This window comes from Cyprinus carpio, chromosome A25, assembly GCF_018340385.1.
Source record: "Cyprinus carpio isolate SPL01 chromosome A25, ASM1834038v1, whole genome shotgun sequence".
NCBI classification, from domain to species: domain Eukaryota; kingdom Metazoa; phylum Chordata; class Actinopteri; order Cypriniformes; family Cyprinidae; genus Cyprinus; species Cyprinus carpio.
In genome coordinates, this window is record NC_056596.1 from 20,386,906 (window position 1) to 20,402,795 (window position 15,890).

At 36.6% G+C, this 15,890-nt stretch overlaps 1 protein-coding gene across 4 annotated transcripts in view; it reads left to right on the plus strand.

Annotated features, from left to right (window-relative positions):
- The window catches only part of cntn1a (contactin 1a), a 79,324-nt gene extending 63,905 nt beyond the window's left edge, over positions 1-15,419 (plus strand). For all 4 annotated transcript variants that reach the window (XM_042715844.1, XM_042715846.1, XM_042715847.1 and 1 more), the window contains 7 exons: positions 1,484-1,554; positions 2,309-2,543; positions 2,623-2,726; positions 3,080-3,269; positions 3,499-3,617; positions 11,791-11,944; positions 13,315-15,419. In XM_042715844.1, coding sequence (XP_042571778.1) covers positions 1,484-1,554; positions 2,309-2,543; positions 2,623-2,726; positions 3,080-3,269; positions 3,499-3,617; positions 11,791-11,944; positions 13,315-13,391 — 950 coding nt within the window. In that variant the 3' untranslated portion in view covers positions 13,392-15,419. The remainder of the gene's footprint in view (positions 1-1,483; positions 1,555-2,308; positions 2,544-2,622; positions 2,727-3,079; positions 3,270-3,498; positions 3,618-11,790; positions 11,945-13,314) is intronic.
- The last annotated feature ends 471 nt before the right edge of the window (positions 15,420-15,890 follow it).

Genomic DNA, 15,890 nt, shown 5'->3' on the forward strand with positions numbered 1-15,890 from the left:
GTAAATACACTAAACTGGAATAACAAATGATCTATATCAAAAGAACAGAGCGAAAGTTCAAAGACCAAACTAGACCCTGGAGCACAAAACCAGTCTTAAGGGGTATATTTGTATCAATAGCCAAAAATACATTGTATGGGTCAGAATTATCAATTTTTCTTTTAAGCCAAAAGTCATTAGGATATTAAGTAAAGATCATGTTCCATGAAGATATTTTGTTTTTTTCCAACTGTAAATATATCAAAACTTAATTTTTGATTAGTAATATGCATTGCTAAGGACTTCTTCTGGATAACTTTAAAGATGATCTCAATATTTTGATGTTAGATTCCAGATTTTCAAATAGTTGTATCCCGACCAAATAGTGTCCTCCTAACAAACCAAAGATCAATGAAAGCTTTCAGATTATCTCAGTTTTGAAAATTGACACTTAAGACCGGTTTTGTGGTCCAGGGTCACAAATAGTCTGGATTTGATAAAGGACAGAGGATTGAAAAAGTCCATATTTCACTCTGCTGCCAGCTATTGATGAACCATTGCAGCATGGGACTGAGAATCAGTTTTTACAAGTGAAAGGAATATATTTTGTTTGAAAACATTCCAGACTAATATTGATGTTGTTTTATTAGAAAATTTAGGTTTCGTAAATCTGGACTATTTTTGAGCAGTTATGAGTTATAAGTTTAAACACAAAAAAAATGATATATTAATATGATATAAATGATATATTCACATAAAATTGATCATCAGTACTGAAAAGTATCACAGTATTTTTGCGGTAATTCATGTATAATATGAAATTTCAAAGAATTTCTTGCTTTTAATTAGTAAAAAAGGGGGCAAATGTAGTAAAAACATGGTAATAACAATCAAATTTAAAACATTTACAGGTTCCCTCATCAATATATGCATTCATCCATCAGATATTATGCCATTTTAGTTGAAAATGATCAGAAGCTCACGTTGCGTTACGTTACTTTAATAAGCTTATGTTCTACCAGCTCCATGCATTAGTATGTTTAAGTCAGTCGTCACTAGTACTATTGTTGATAGTGATCTGATTAAACCATCAGTATTATACATCAGTGTGTTAGTCATCCAGGGGGTGGAAACCACCCACAACATACAGTAACACCACTGGACTCATTATAGTAACTAGTAAGCAAACAATATTACTGTAATGTCTGTCATTATTCAGTGTTGGACTCTCTCTCTCTCTCTCTCTCTCTGTTCATTATTCAGTGTTGGACTCTCTCTCTCTCTCTCTCTCTCTCTCTCTCCTCTCTCCTCTCCTCTCTCTTACCTCTCTCGCTCCTCTCTCTCTCTCTCTCCTCTCTCTCTCCTCTCTCTCCTCTCTCTCTCTCTCTCTCTCTCCTCATCTCTCTCCTCTCTCTCTCTCTCTCTCTCTCTCTCTCTATCAGGTCTCCGTTCCTCTCTCTCTCTCTCTCTCTCTCTCTCTCTCTCTCTCTCTCTCTCTCTGTAGGGCCTGTTGTGGCTCCGTCAGACATCAGTGGAGGAGGAGGAACCAGTCGTGAGCTCACCATCACGTGGACGGTACAGTGCTCACTTTCCAGACCAGTGTCATTTGTATTCTAGAAATAAGAAGAATCCCTCTCTAAATGCAGTTCTCTCTTTCAATTTCACATAACACTTTACTTTGTTTTATCTGTGTCATTTGATTTTTTCAATTTGGTTTAAAACAGAAAAAAAAGGAAAAAAAAAACAAAAAAAAACAGTTGATTGTGACTGGTAAAAATTTAAGGCAAGCACTACATTACATTTACATTTACATTTAATATTTAGCAGACGCTTTTATCCAAAGCGACTTACAAATGAGAACAGTAGAAACAATCAGATCAACGAGAGAACAACAACGGTATACAAGTGCTATGACAAGTCTCAGTTAGTCTAGTACAGAACCAGAAGCAAGGTTTTAGGTTTTTTTTTTTTTTTTTTCCTTCCCAAGAATAGGATAGACAAGAAAAGAAAAGGTAAATGCTAGTATTAGTTGGTCAAGTGCTGGCTACAGATAAAACCATTGTTTTGTCATGCATTTGTCAGTTTTACAATTTTGGTCTATTTTCCAGTTCTATTTCTTTATTTTTCATTCACACTGATTTATACAATATTTTATTCCTTAAACACATTATAAATGATTCATTTGTATATTTAAACAAAACATTTCAGAAAACGTGTGATGCAAAATGTATGATTTGAATGTATTGTGTTGAATCTGCTGGGAGATTTATATTAGTGGAAGTGTTTACTCTGTTCACCTGTGCTGTCTTGATGTGGTTTGCGTCTGCAGCCGGTCCAGCCGCAGTACTACTACGGCAGTAATTTTGGCTACATCATCGCATTCAAGCCTCATAACGACCCCGAGTGGATGACGGTGACAGTGACCGATCCTCAGGCACAAAAGTACGTCCACAAAGACTCGAAAATCCCGCCGTCCACCAGGTTTGAGGTGAAGATGAAGGCCTTCAACAGTCAGGGCGAAGGGCCGTTCAGCGTCAGCGCCTTCATCTACTCCGCTCAGGACGGTGGGTGATGCACCGCTGCAGATGTGCAGAATTAAACTATGTGAACTAGTGACCTCACTGACGTGTGTTTCCATCTCAGTTCCTGCGGAAGCTCCCACCGTCATCGAGGCGAGGACTCTGTCGGCCACTGAAGCCGTCGTGTCCTGGGTGCCTGTACAGCTGCAGACGGTTGAAGGATACCAGGTGCATTAATGTGGAGGTGGTTTAATGGTTGCATGTGCATTTGCGTAAGGTTGAGGGATTCAAGGTTCTTTAGTTTAATTACTGGTGTATTTCCTGGTGTCTAAAATTACCAGCAGGGTTATTATCTATTAAATACAGACCAAAACTGAAACTATAAAAAACATTACTTCTCATTACTTGCACTGCAATGTTAACTTTAGTAAATTACAATACATATATATATATATATATATATATATATATATATTATATAATTAAAATTAAAAATGTAAAAAATAAAGCCTATTTTTAAATATGAATAAAAACTGTGACCGTATGTTAATTTCTGTCCTGGTGCGGCTGTTCTCTCTCAGGTCCGGTACTGGAGGGAGTCGGTGGAGAACGAGGCGTCTGCCCAGCGTGCTCTGGTTTCCAGTCGAGAAAACCACACACGTCTGGACAACATGAAGCCCAACTCACATTACCTGATCGAGGTGCGGGCGTATAACGGCGCCGGATACGGACCCGCCAGCCAGCGCCACAAAATCTACACCAAGAAAGCACGTAAGTCCCAAAGGAGTCCAAACACAGGTTTTCACATTGGGGTGTTTTCAAGATTCAAGATTTTTATTTGTCACATACACAATTATATAGAGCATATATAACCAGCAGTGAAATGTGAGTAGGATACATTTTTACTGTGTGAGGATAAAAATGAGTAAATGTGACATTAAAAATAAAAAATTGGCATTTATGTTACTGTTATTTTCTGATCTGATTGTGTTTTTCTCAGCTCCTAGTCGGCCTCCAAAAATCATCGGCACAAAGATGAACTACAGCGGCACGACGATCAACATCGCCTGGGAGCAGGTGGAGCCGCTGGCCAACGAGTCGACGGTGGAGGGATATAAGGTCAGAAAAACTCACAGTCACTGCATTTACAGGAGACGATGCTTCGTTTACCTGCTGCTCAGTGTCTCTGAATGTGTGTGTCTTACTGGATTCATGGAGTTCAAATTTACCATGCATACAAATAGCTCATTAAATGTTGATTTAGAGGATTGACTCAAAGCCTGCAGAAACATGTGGTTTTGGATGGGTTTTCTGTCTTTCTGTCTCCCCTGCTGCTGCATGAGTCAAACTCAAGCCACCGATGAGCTTAAGGATGCTTAATTAGTGCTGTCAGCTGATTCACAGCAACGAGACACCATAAAAACCCTCCGTGTGTGTGAGTGATGAGGGAATGAGAAAGTGTGTTTGAAAGAAAGAAAGAAAGAAAGAAAGAAAGAAAGAAAGAAAGAAAGAAAGAAAGATTTCATAGATTTTGTCTGTTGTAACTAAAAAAGTAAAAAAAAAAAAAAATCTAAATCATTGAGATGTTTTCATTCAGTACAGTACACACCCACAGTTCAAAGCAGATACTATAGTAGAATCTATTTCTTTTGGTGTAGATCACTTTGGATACCATGTCTGTGTCATGCACTTTCTAAATTAATAATGAACGTGTTCCCCTTGACAATTGCATCATCAGTTTTGAATACAAAAAAAAATTCTGTCTGCTTTACCGCGTATTATAAAATTTAAAATTCAGCCTCATTTTATGCAACTGTTTGTATTTCAGGTCAAGTTTTCTGTCTGATTTTAATCGTATTTTTGTATTTCAGGTCAAGTTTCGTATACATTTTCTGCAAGAGAGTCGGCTGTCATTCAAATGAACCTTTAACAGTCCCTTTATAACTCTGTGATAATATTACAGGCCAAATCAAAACTGGAAACTGATTTATGGAGCTGATTTCAGGTTACTCAAGAGGTTGAATGTGGACAGAATGCTCTAAGACCCTTACAAATACAACAGTGTTTCTGATATAATCTGCTGCTAGTGTGGCTATCCATCTGGGTTTGCATTGTAAAAGTCCCATTTTGAAATACCTTGTTCATTTAGGCAAGGCAAGGCAAGGCAAGTTTATTTATATAGCACATTTCATACACAATGGTAATTCAAAGTGCTTTACATAAAAGAAAGTAAAATAATCATGAAGAAAAATAATAACAAAAATAAAACAAGCAATTTTAAAACATAAAACAAGCAATTTTAAAACATTGGAAATGATTTAAAAATGGACTTATTTAAAATGAATTTAAAGATCCTAATGATCTGAGTTCTCTGTTAGGTTTATCTTCAGTGAACATATCTGCAATACATTTTGGTCGTAGTTGGTTGTTTGGTTTTTTATAGATTAGTAGTAGTACTTTAAAATCAGTCCTAATAACTGGAAGCCAGTGTAAGGACCTGAGGACTGGGGTGATATGCTCAGATTTTCTGGTTCTAGTCAGAATCCTGGCAGCAGTGTTCTGGATGAGCTGCAGCTGTCTAATGGTCTTCTTGTGAAGGCCGGTGAGGAGATCATTACAATAGTCCACCCTGCTGGTGATAAAGACATGAACAAGTTTCTCTAAGTCTTGACTGGAAACAAAACATCTAATTCTTGCAATGTTTTTTAGATGATAGTATGCTGATTTAGTTACTGCTTTGACATGACTACTGAAACTAAGGTCTGTCTCCAGAATAACACCAAGATTCCTGACTTGATTTTAGTTGTTTGACCCCTAGAGTCAAGGTATGCATTCACCTTAAAAAATTCATCTTTGTTTCCAAATGCAATAACTTCAGTTTTTTTCCGTGTTTAACTGAAGAAAGTTCTGGCATATCCAACTATTAATTTCATCAATACATTGGCAGAGGGAGTCAATGGGGCTGTAGTCATTTGGCGATAAGGCAAAGTCTAAACCTGGGTATCATCAGCATAGCTGTGATAGGCAATTTGGTTCTTTCTCATTATCTGACTTAGTGGGAGCATATACAGGCTAAACAAGAGCGGTGGTAGAATTGAGCCTTGTGGGACTCCGCATGTCATGGATGAGCGGTGCCAGAATTGCTCTCCTAGACTCACATAATAACCTCTCCCTTCTAAATATGACCTGAACCATTTGAGTACCATCCCAGAAAGCCCGGACCCAGTTTTCCAGTCTCTCTAGTAGTATGTTATGATCGACAGTGTCAAACGCAGCACTGAGATCTAGAAATACCAGCACTGATATTTTGCCAGTCAGAATTTAAGCGAATATCATTTATTATCTTAATGAGTGCTGTCTCTGGGGTTTGATGCAGTCGGAAACTACCAGCGCTGGTAAATTTACCAGCGCTGACTTGATCCGGACGCTCATTTGTCCTCTTTTTAAGATCACTTTTTATACTTTATGCACTGGTATATAATAAATAAAATAGTTAATAAAGTTAATATTATGTGACAGATATTTTAGACACAATATTGTCACTGTGGACTGTTTTGCTCTATTTGACCAATCGCTGCAGCACTGATCAACAGGGTGGGGTTTCATTCCTGAATTATTCAGTGTTCATGAACTATCAAATTCCTTCTTTATAGGCAAGAATATGCCCCCAACAGCACCTCCTTTGTCCATTTTTAACTTGATATTTTCTAAAAGAAAGCAATTTGCTGTCTCGGTAGAGTGGTTGGCTCGAAATCCAAATTGTATTGGGTGCAGTGTGTAAGGGCTACTATTAAGATGAGTTAACAACTGTTCAGCAATACATTTCTCTGCAATTTTGGAAATAACAGGCAAAATGCTAATAGGCCTGTAGTTACCCGCCTCAGTCAGGTCCTCTGATTTACAAACCAGAACAACAATGGCTGACTTCTAGTCATTTGGAAACTTCCCTTCTTTAATAGGGGCATTAATTAACTTTGTTATTGGTCCATTAAATAAATCTGCATGCCTTTTAAGAAAGATAGAATCTAATCCAAATATATCTTTAGACTTGGAGGTTTTAAGAGAGTTCAGAAATGTATCAACTTTAGATTCGGAAACCTCCATTAGAGACAGGGCAGATTGAGAGATGTCTATCTGTGGTGTAACCAAAATTCCAGTATGATTAATGGGCACTGTCAAATTTACAGAATTCACAAAATAAGAATTAAGAAGGGTTGCAGTTTTTATTCTATTAATATACTACTCTTAGTATTTTTAGCATATCTTTTTATGGCAGAAATAGCAGTGAAGGAATCGTTTGAATTTATTAATTCAATGATTTAAATCAAAGATGCTGTGTGATTTGCCACCACCAACTGGCTTTTATAGATTCATTTTTGAAGTATCATTTCATAGTTCAGTATATTTTATATTTAAAACATGGATCTCCTAACATTATGCTGTTGTAATTGCAGTGTAAATGCATTCATGGCATCTCTGAGCTGCATTAAACAGGTTGTATAATCCATCTAAAAGCCACCTCTGCTGTGCAAAGGTGGATGTTGTTGATATCAATTTTATTGGATTGGTATTAGCCCTGTAGTGTCTTATTATTCAAACAGCATTTATTGAGTACATTTAAGAATTTACAAGAAGGATGACACAACTTTTCTAAGATGCCCCTGGAAATCAGTTTAAAGGGGTAAATATCGCTTCTTAATGGAAAGTTTATTTCTTTTTGTGATCAACTTTTTGTTTGTTTTAATTAAACAAAACAACATTCATTCAAACAAAACAAACAGGGAAGGGGGAGCAACAGACACATCAATAATATAACAATCTGAAAAAATATATAGAAAAAATTTTGGAAGAAAAACATTGCCATGCATCTATGTTCATTCGTGCTGTTGTACATTCACAAGTCACTATTTTAAGGAGGCTGTGAATCCAAAGTGTTTTTTGCATACATGTACGGAGTAAACCAATTTTGTATTATTTTCTTCTTTGCAGCTGTAAAACCAGCAAACAACATTCTCTTCTTTAATCAACTTATACAGCAGTTGAGAAGACATAAACATGGATTAGATGTGTAATCAATTTGTAGTAAAAAGGATAAAACAGAATTCACATGTGTCCAGAGGTTGACAATTGGACATTCCCAAAACATGTGGAGAAAACTACCTGATGATACGGTGTTACAAATATGACAGTTAAAGGTCGATTGCAGTTTCATTTTAAACCTCTTGTAAGGAGCTATGTATGCTCTATGGATGACTTTGAACTGGATAAGACGATGAGCCAAGTTTTTAGAAGTTAAGATTAGATTAGACCACACCCTCTCCCAGTCGACCAATAAGTCAAAACCTGATGATTCACATATATGTTTAATAGAAAGAGGCTTTGCAGTGTGATCACTAAGTTTACTATATATTAAAGAAACTGGTGGCCGTACAGAGGATGGTGCGATCCAATCCCACATAGGATGAGAGGAAATGGGGGATGCCCAGGGAACTCCATAGGCCCTGAGAGCAGAGCTGTCAGACTCTGTTCTGTGTTTTGTGTATGTTTTGCTCCTACTGACCCATTTTTTGTCATTATGTTGATTTCATTCAGGGTGTTCCCCATTTGTTTTCATTGAATCCAGGTGTCTAATCTTTAGCCCAGTCCTTTCAGTTAGTGTTGGTCCGGTATTGTTTATGTCAACTCCTTGTGCTATGTGTGATTCCCACAATATGAATAAATTCCTTGGTTTAGTACTCCTAGTCTCCTCGTTCCTCACTCTGTGTTCCCGCACAGTAGCAAATCATGACAAAAGCGTAATTTAAAAAAATACAAAATATGATGATGCTGGTAAACAAAACTTAGTTCTTAGTTCTTGAAATGACCAGAGTCCTTGGTTATCATATAAGTCACCGCAAGTGTTTATGTCCAGTGTAGACCAAGAGGGCTGGACAAATGGCCAATTTCCACATAAAAAAATTATGTTGTGCCATAAGGGTGTGGTATTACAAAATTTGAAAGGTCCTCCCATCAGGCATTCCACCCTTTTCCAGATTCTAATAGAATTGGCCACAATCCTATTAGTGCCAGCAAATAAAATATTTCCTGTGCCAGCAAATAAAATATGTTAGAGCCTATGTGGTTTAAGCTTATCAGCTTTGATTACTCTCCATTAAGCTTTAGACGGAGGATCAACCCAAATATGAAGAGCCTTAAGATGAAAGGACAAAAAATATAATGAAAAATTTGTTACAGCCAATCCTGAAAGTATAGGACGCTGCAATGTTCTGGGTCATTTACCATTCCAGATAAACTGGGAAAGTATGGAATTGATCTCCTTAAAGTAACCTGGAAAGGGGGGGGGGATTGGGGGCGGTAGCATAGAAAAAAGAAAATGAAGCTGAGGTAACAAATTTATTTTGACGGTTGAAGATTTTACCTTGAAGAGAGATTTTAAGATTATTCCAACTTTGAGTATCACTTCTGATGAATAAAATGTTATTAAAATTGTTTCTGGCAATTTTATAAATTTCTTAATATATGGTGATACCCAAACAGATTATAGAATCTTTAATAGGAATGAATGACGGGATAGGGAAGTTAAGCTAATATTACCAGTTAAGACTGATGCCTCAGGTGAGTAGTAGAGTGTCTTAGTCATAGTAATGTAATGTTCACCGAAACCAAAACATTGCAGAACTGCCCACATATAGTTCCACTCTAGCCTGTCAAAGGCTTTTTCTGCAAAAATCGAGTACATGAAACAGCTGACGCATATTATCGGACGCGTAACGCCCCTTAATAAAACCAGTTTGGTCCTCTTTGATTAAGCTATGAATTACTTTCTTCATGGGAGAGGCAAGAGTTTTAGCATAAACTTTTAGATCGCATGGGATGAGTGATACTGGTCTGTAGTTAGAGCAATCTAATGGATCTTTACCCATTTTAAGAAGCAATGATATCAAAGATGTTTTTTGGGCTCTGTAATATGTACCATAAATGATTGCAAAATTAAATGAATCAAGCATGACAGTCCTTACCACATCCCATATTTCTAAATATAATTCAGGAGGAAGGCCATCTAAGGCCATCTTGCCTTTCTGAAGACTTTTTAGTGCTTCATGGAGCTCCACCAAACTTAAAGGGGCCTCCAAAGAGTCTTTATCCATCTGTGTGATCTGAGGTACTTCTAATTATCCAATTACTCTCTACAAACTGACTCATCAAAATCGTTTACAGATTTGTGTAAAACCCTTTTAATATGTTGTTAATTAACATAGGATTTGTGGTTACCTGGTCATCCAAAGATTTTATTGCACTGATGTATGCCTCAGACTCACATTCCCTCAGCCTGAGGGCTATTAAGTGGCTACCTGTAGGTCTCTCCGATTCAAAATAATATTTTTGCCTCGTCCTATGTAAAATAAACTCTGTCTTTGATTGTGAAAGTAAGTCATATTCCTGTATCATGGAGGACAATCGTGTAGCTTGTTGATCAGAAAGTTTTTGTTTTAGTAAGTTTTGTAATGATTGGATCTTATTTTCTAATTGTGCAAATTGGCGGGTTTTCGCTTTGGCAAGAGCAGAAGAAAAAGATATACAGAATCCTCGTATTGCACACTTTGTCGTTTCCCACAATATCTGAGGGTCTACATAACAAATCATTACTAAACAATCAGAAAGATCATAAAAAGGAGTTTCTCGAAATTAATATATCTTGTAAAGATGCCATCTAGGGGCCTTGGTCTTAATGTTGGAAAGGTGAACATTACATAACACTGCAGAGTGATCAGACAATAAAATTGGTAATATAGAGATGGAAGAGTTATTAAAATTAGAGATGGGCTGAGAAATATGTAATCTATCCTAGAGAAAGTCTTATGTCTATTAGAAAAAAAAAAGTGAATCCTTAGATGTAGTATTCTGGATTCTCCAGAGATCGATTAAATTAAGTTCTGTGATAAATTTATTCAGTAAGTTAGAGGATGGGTTAGCTGTAGTGTCAGGGTGAGATTTATCCAGTGCAGGATTTAAGACAGATTTATTACGTAATACTTGTTTTGAAAACGTGCCACTTCGCATTGTTTTAAATGGGACTCTTGTATCAGGGCACAGGAAATGATCGATTTATGGTGCAAATATTCTAATATCCTGGTACGTTTAATAGGAGAATTTAGGCCATTCACTTTCAATGATAAGATATTCAGAAACTGCATTGTGTGCTCGCAATACCAAGATTGTCTACGTGAAGAGAAACAAAAGCAATACCATACTGCCAGTGACGTGTAGACGTTAGTATGTATCCTAGATAGATACCAATCCACCTAGTTGCATAATCTTTTTAAAAGAAAAGCAAAATAAATAAAAGTATTGATGTCTGTTGAATGGCATATAAAAAAACAAGAAAAGGGAACAACAAACAACTATGTACAAAAGCCAAAGCAGACCGCATATTACCGAGAGTGTAGGTCTGCATAAACAAAAGAAGCACATATTGATGGGTGTCCATTCCACTTCAACCCAAGACATGTCCCCAAAAGGCCCACTGAGCCAAAAGCTTAGAGATCGAACCTGCTCTCCATTAGCCCGAAAAATAGTAATAATAAATAAAAATTAAAATAAATAAAATAAAATAAATCATTATTATTTACCAGTCAGTGGACGAGCGTACAGGACAGGGGCAAGGTTCCAAAAAGAAATTAACAAGTGTCCATGGCCACCTTGTTATTGTCCTCTTCAGGGCAGTTAGGGTCACCACAGACCTCATCTTGTTGAGCTGAAATGGAGACTGTAGCCATGGCCTTCCCACTGCTTTGTAGCGCTTCAGAATGTCTTCTGTGACAGTATAGTTTGTTCTCTTATTGAGATTTGGTGAGTGTGTAAAGTCGTTTGGTCTCCTTTGTTACATAGTTTAATTACCACCGGATATGTGAGGAAGGGCTGCAGACCAAGTACTGTCATCCTCTTCAAGACTGGATTAAAACTCTTTCTCTTGGTAGTTGTGGCTGGACTAAAGTCAGGAAAATATAAAAGCGCGACATTGTCCTGCGTATATTTCGCCGTATACGCCTGAGTTTTGAGAATGCAACGGACGTGGAGGACTATAATGTAACAAGAGCTCATTCAAATACTGAGGTGCTAAACCATTCAGGGCTTTATAAGAAAGTTAATTTCTGTCAGTGGTTTAGGAATTTTTTTTGTTTGTTTTGTTTTGCTTTAATCCTGGATTCACTGAATCCTGTGCAAATTGTGTGACCCACGTGTAAATCTTGTTGTTTCTGTCAGCTCTTGATGTTGTGCTGTTGTCACTCAGGTCCTGTACAGGCAGGAGGGGCAGCCCAGCGGCATGCTGTACACCACAGTGAAGCAGTCCATCGATCTGCCTATGAAGAAGGGCGATTATCTGGTGGAGGTGCGCGCACACAGCGAGGGAGGAGACGGAGCTGTCGCACAAGTGCGCATCGCAGGTAAAACCACATTTACATTAGTGCATAAGGACATTACAGTCCATTAGGAGATTCTGGTGATGCTTTTAGAGGGGTCACATATTGTTGTTTTTATATGAATTTATGATTTTTGATTATGTTTTTATGCATTTTTGAATTTTGAATGTGTTTTTGTTAAAAATAAATCACACTGTATTCTAGGTCACCTGAAGCAGATGAGGGATGATCTCATGAACTGAATGACCAGCAGATGGAGCCGTTAATCACAAAACACACAGATGATTTAGTGTGAATGAACATAATCCTGATTGAAGATAAAAATACAAGTTGATAGTTTGTAATGCAACTCCATCAAACTGAGAAGCACAAGAGTATCATAATAATTACATGTAGATTAGATTATAGGTTCAGTTCTGAATGAACATAATCCTGATGGAACATAAATATATAAGACAACAAAAAAGTAGGTGAGAGTTTAATTAAAAGTAATGCAACTCAATCAAACTGAGAAACATGACAATCATCATCTTTACATTTAGATTGTATTAGATGTTATTGTCCTTTTTGTATTTTTCTCAGCAGTGATACACAAATAACATGAACAATGACATGACAATAAAAAACAGAGATAAAGTTAATAAAATATAGCTGAATTTAGAAAAGAAATTAAAACAGATTTCCAAGCATAATATTCTACTAGACAAATTTATAGTTATTTATTTTGCAGATGCTTCAAAGTAACCTACAAATGAGGCAAATCTTAAGCAGTTTAATGTGGTATTTAGGGGTCAAGCTACCCATAGAACCGCTTTCAGGAAAGTTATGAAATTTGGCACATACTGTAGATAGAGGACCGTCTCAACATTAACAACAACAAATTTGGAGTCTCTAACTCAAACTCTCTAGCGCCACCAACAGCTCAAATTTGCACTCATTTTTATGCTAATCATTTCTTAACTGTAAGGGCTAAAAACACATCTTTTTCTACAACAAATTTTTTATCAACAAATTTGGCTAAGAATGTGCCAAAATGGATGTAAGGCTATAACTCAGCAACACTTTATCATATTCAGACCAAACTTGGTACATGTTAAAACAGCCAAGACCTGAGGATCCATGAGCCATTTCAGCACAGCGCAACCTACTGGTCAAGAGATAGAAATAATTGACATTTTTACCTATAACTTCTGAACAGTTTGGCCAAAACTAATAATTTTGATCACTTTTGATTAAGAGTAATGAGAAAAACACAAAAGTCAAGTCACCTTTTTAGTGCTTTATACGAAGACAATAGTGCATCATCCAGCTTAATTCAGTTCAAGTTTGAACACTAAAAGTGTGTCAGTGAGTAAAATAAGAGAGTTTTGTGATGTTTGTGTGTGTTTGTGCAGGTGCAGCCATTCTGCCGTCTCCATCTCTTGGCTTCTTCTGGCTTCTCCTCACGGTTCTGTTGAGTTTGATTCTCTGAATGTAGTTTCATCCTGATTGAATGAAGCTGAACTCTCACAGGATGAAACCCAACAATATTCAGAGTCCACGCGGCTCTGGAGAACAGAAGACTGGAGATTCAGGACAGAGTGTGTGTTTAATGTCTGAACGGTTCAATATGCCTTACAACATCTGATCTCTTAATGAGCGCTGATTGGTCAAGACGGAGCGGAAACAGGAAGTGCTGCTGTGAGACTTCCTGTGTGTTTTGGTGACAGATCAGCGTCTCACGTTTTTCTTTATGTCATTGTCAGATCAGTGGCTTTCTTTTATTTCTGTGGACGGATACAGTCAAAGCAAACCAACAATTCACATTCAACTCCATTCAGCATCCATTCACTTTTAGAGGATTATTATATATGAAATAATTTATAAGATAATCATCTATTCAAGATTTTTAGATTTTTTAAAATTAGGATATAATTTTAAAATCTGTCTTGGGTTCAGGTGAGGAACGTCAGCGGCTGAATGAAAATGGACGTTTGTGTTTGAGTTTGTGTTCGTTTACGAGCTTCAGTCTCAGAAATGTTATGAAATATGATCATCTGATGATACTGCAAATGCATTTGTGTTATAGAGAAGCAACAGTGTGATTTAATGTGATTTCACACTGAACACCTCCTAGTGAACACCAGTGCTGGATAGTCACTGATTCCTTGTAATCAGTTTCCAAAAATGCAGTACTTGAAATCAAATTATATTACATTGTAAAATGCTCGTAATCAGATTACAGTTACAGTTTTTATGGATTACCTGATTACAAATTATTCACACAATGGCATTACATTATTTATAGTTTAGTTATTCTCATTTACGAGATGAATAATTACACAAGTTACGAAACACTGCCGATGTATAGCTGACAGAAATATTTCAAGCCTGGAAGACTTTGTCCTTGTCATTGCTGTTTTCACGTTTATTCGTTTTTAACCTCTCTGACCTAAAATATTTACTTGAAGTCCCCCTGAGATTTACAGTTAATATTTCAAATAACTTATTTGCATGTTCTCAGATGTCGGTTAATGGTTATATATTTGATTTCATTTAAAAGTAATGCAAAATGAGTAATCTAGATTACATCACTGACTACAATTTTCGTCATGTAATTTGTAATCAGTAACAGACTAGAGTTTGTAAGTAATCTAGCCAGCACTGGTGAACACAGATACATTGAGTTATAATGCATCAAATTCAGTTACCTGGTAAAAGTTTCATAAATATTAATTAGGTTTGTTAATATCCACATAACAAAAGCAGAATCATGATCACACTGATTCTTGAGCACAAAACCACTTTTGTTTTGACTGTATCATTCAGATCTGTGTGTCATTGGCCAGGTGATTTGTGATGAACGTCATTTAACGTTGTTTTATTTTCATAATAACATTTGTTGCAGTCGCTAACTTTAAATGATGCTTGAACATTTCAGTCGGTTTATATTCACAAAGTTTCATCTAGTGGTACAAAAATAATCAGTTTCATACTGGAGTGTTTGCTCAAATATATGAGTTTACAGTCTGTTAACTCATGCGTCTGTACGTCACATGCTCCTTTATAAACAGATAATATGATTTGCCATTCATCTGGTGATCTGTATATTTTGTTTTATTGATCAGGATTTGAAGGTTTGGCTCGTCTTTGAGAAACTCTTTCTTAAACATCAGTATCAGATTGTTTGTAATGAAGCGGAGCAGTGAATTCATGTGATTTGATGTGTTTGAGCTGAAGTTTCTCCTCATTTAAACCTCCACTAAGTGCTTTTGCTCCTTATGTTCGTCTGCGTGAGAGAGTTTTGCCAAATGCATGGATGCCTTGAGCTTTAGCGGCCTGCAGTTATTCAGAGGCCAGATGCATGATGGGATTGAATGGACTGATTGTCATACTCATTGGTTCAGTTCAACGACAGGTCACACTCTTTAACTAGATTGTGTAGATAAGACTAACCTGTCAGTTATTACCTGCTTCATTCAACTCAGTCTTCAATTAAACTTTATAGAGACCAAACAAACATGTCTGCTGTGTGTTTCTCGCTTTAGTCTTACCTTCACATCCTCTTCCTTATCATCTGTATGTTTCCAGCATTCGGTCTAGATTAAACATTTTCGAACATTTCGCATTAGTAACCCAACCTTAACTAAAAGTGTGTGATGAATAACAGAGCAAAATGGGTCTCACTCATACATGATTTTCCAAATGAAACTACAAACAGAGGCTTACTGTCTCATCTATGTGAAAGAGTGTGAGATTTAATATTTTTGTTGAAATATGGACGTCTCTATTGAAAAAAATTCATTTAAGAAATGAGTGTTCGATCTGTTGTAGAAGCTACAAAATACTGTAGAAATTAAGTGTCAGTATCCATTTCAAAGAAAGTCAAAGCGAAAGATAAAACTACAAATACTAATACAGTCAGATGTGCAGATTCCAGCAGGAGGAATCATGGTTACTCTTTTCAAGCTTTCTAGTTTATAATCCTTTT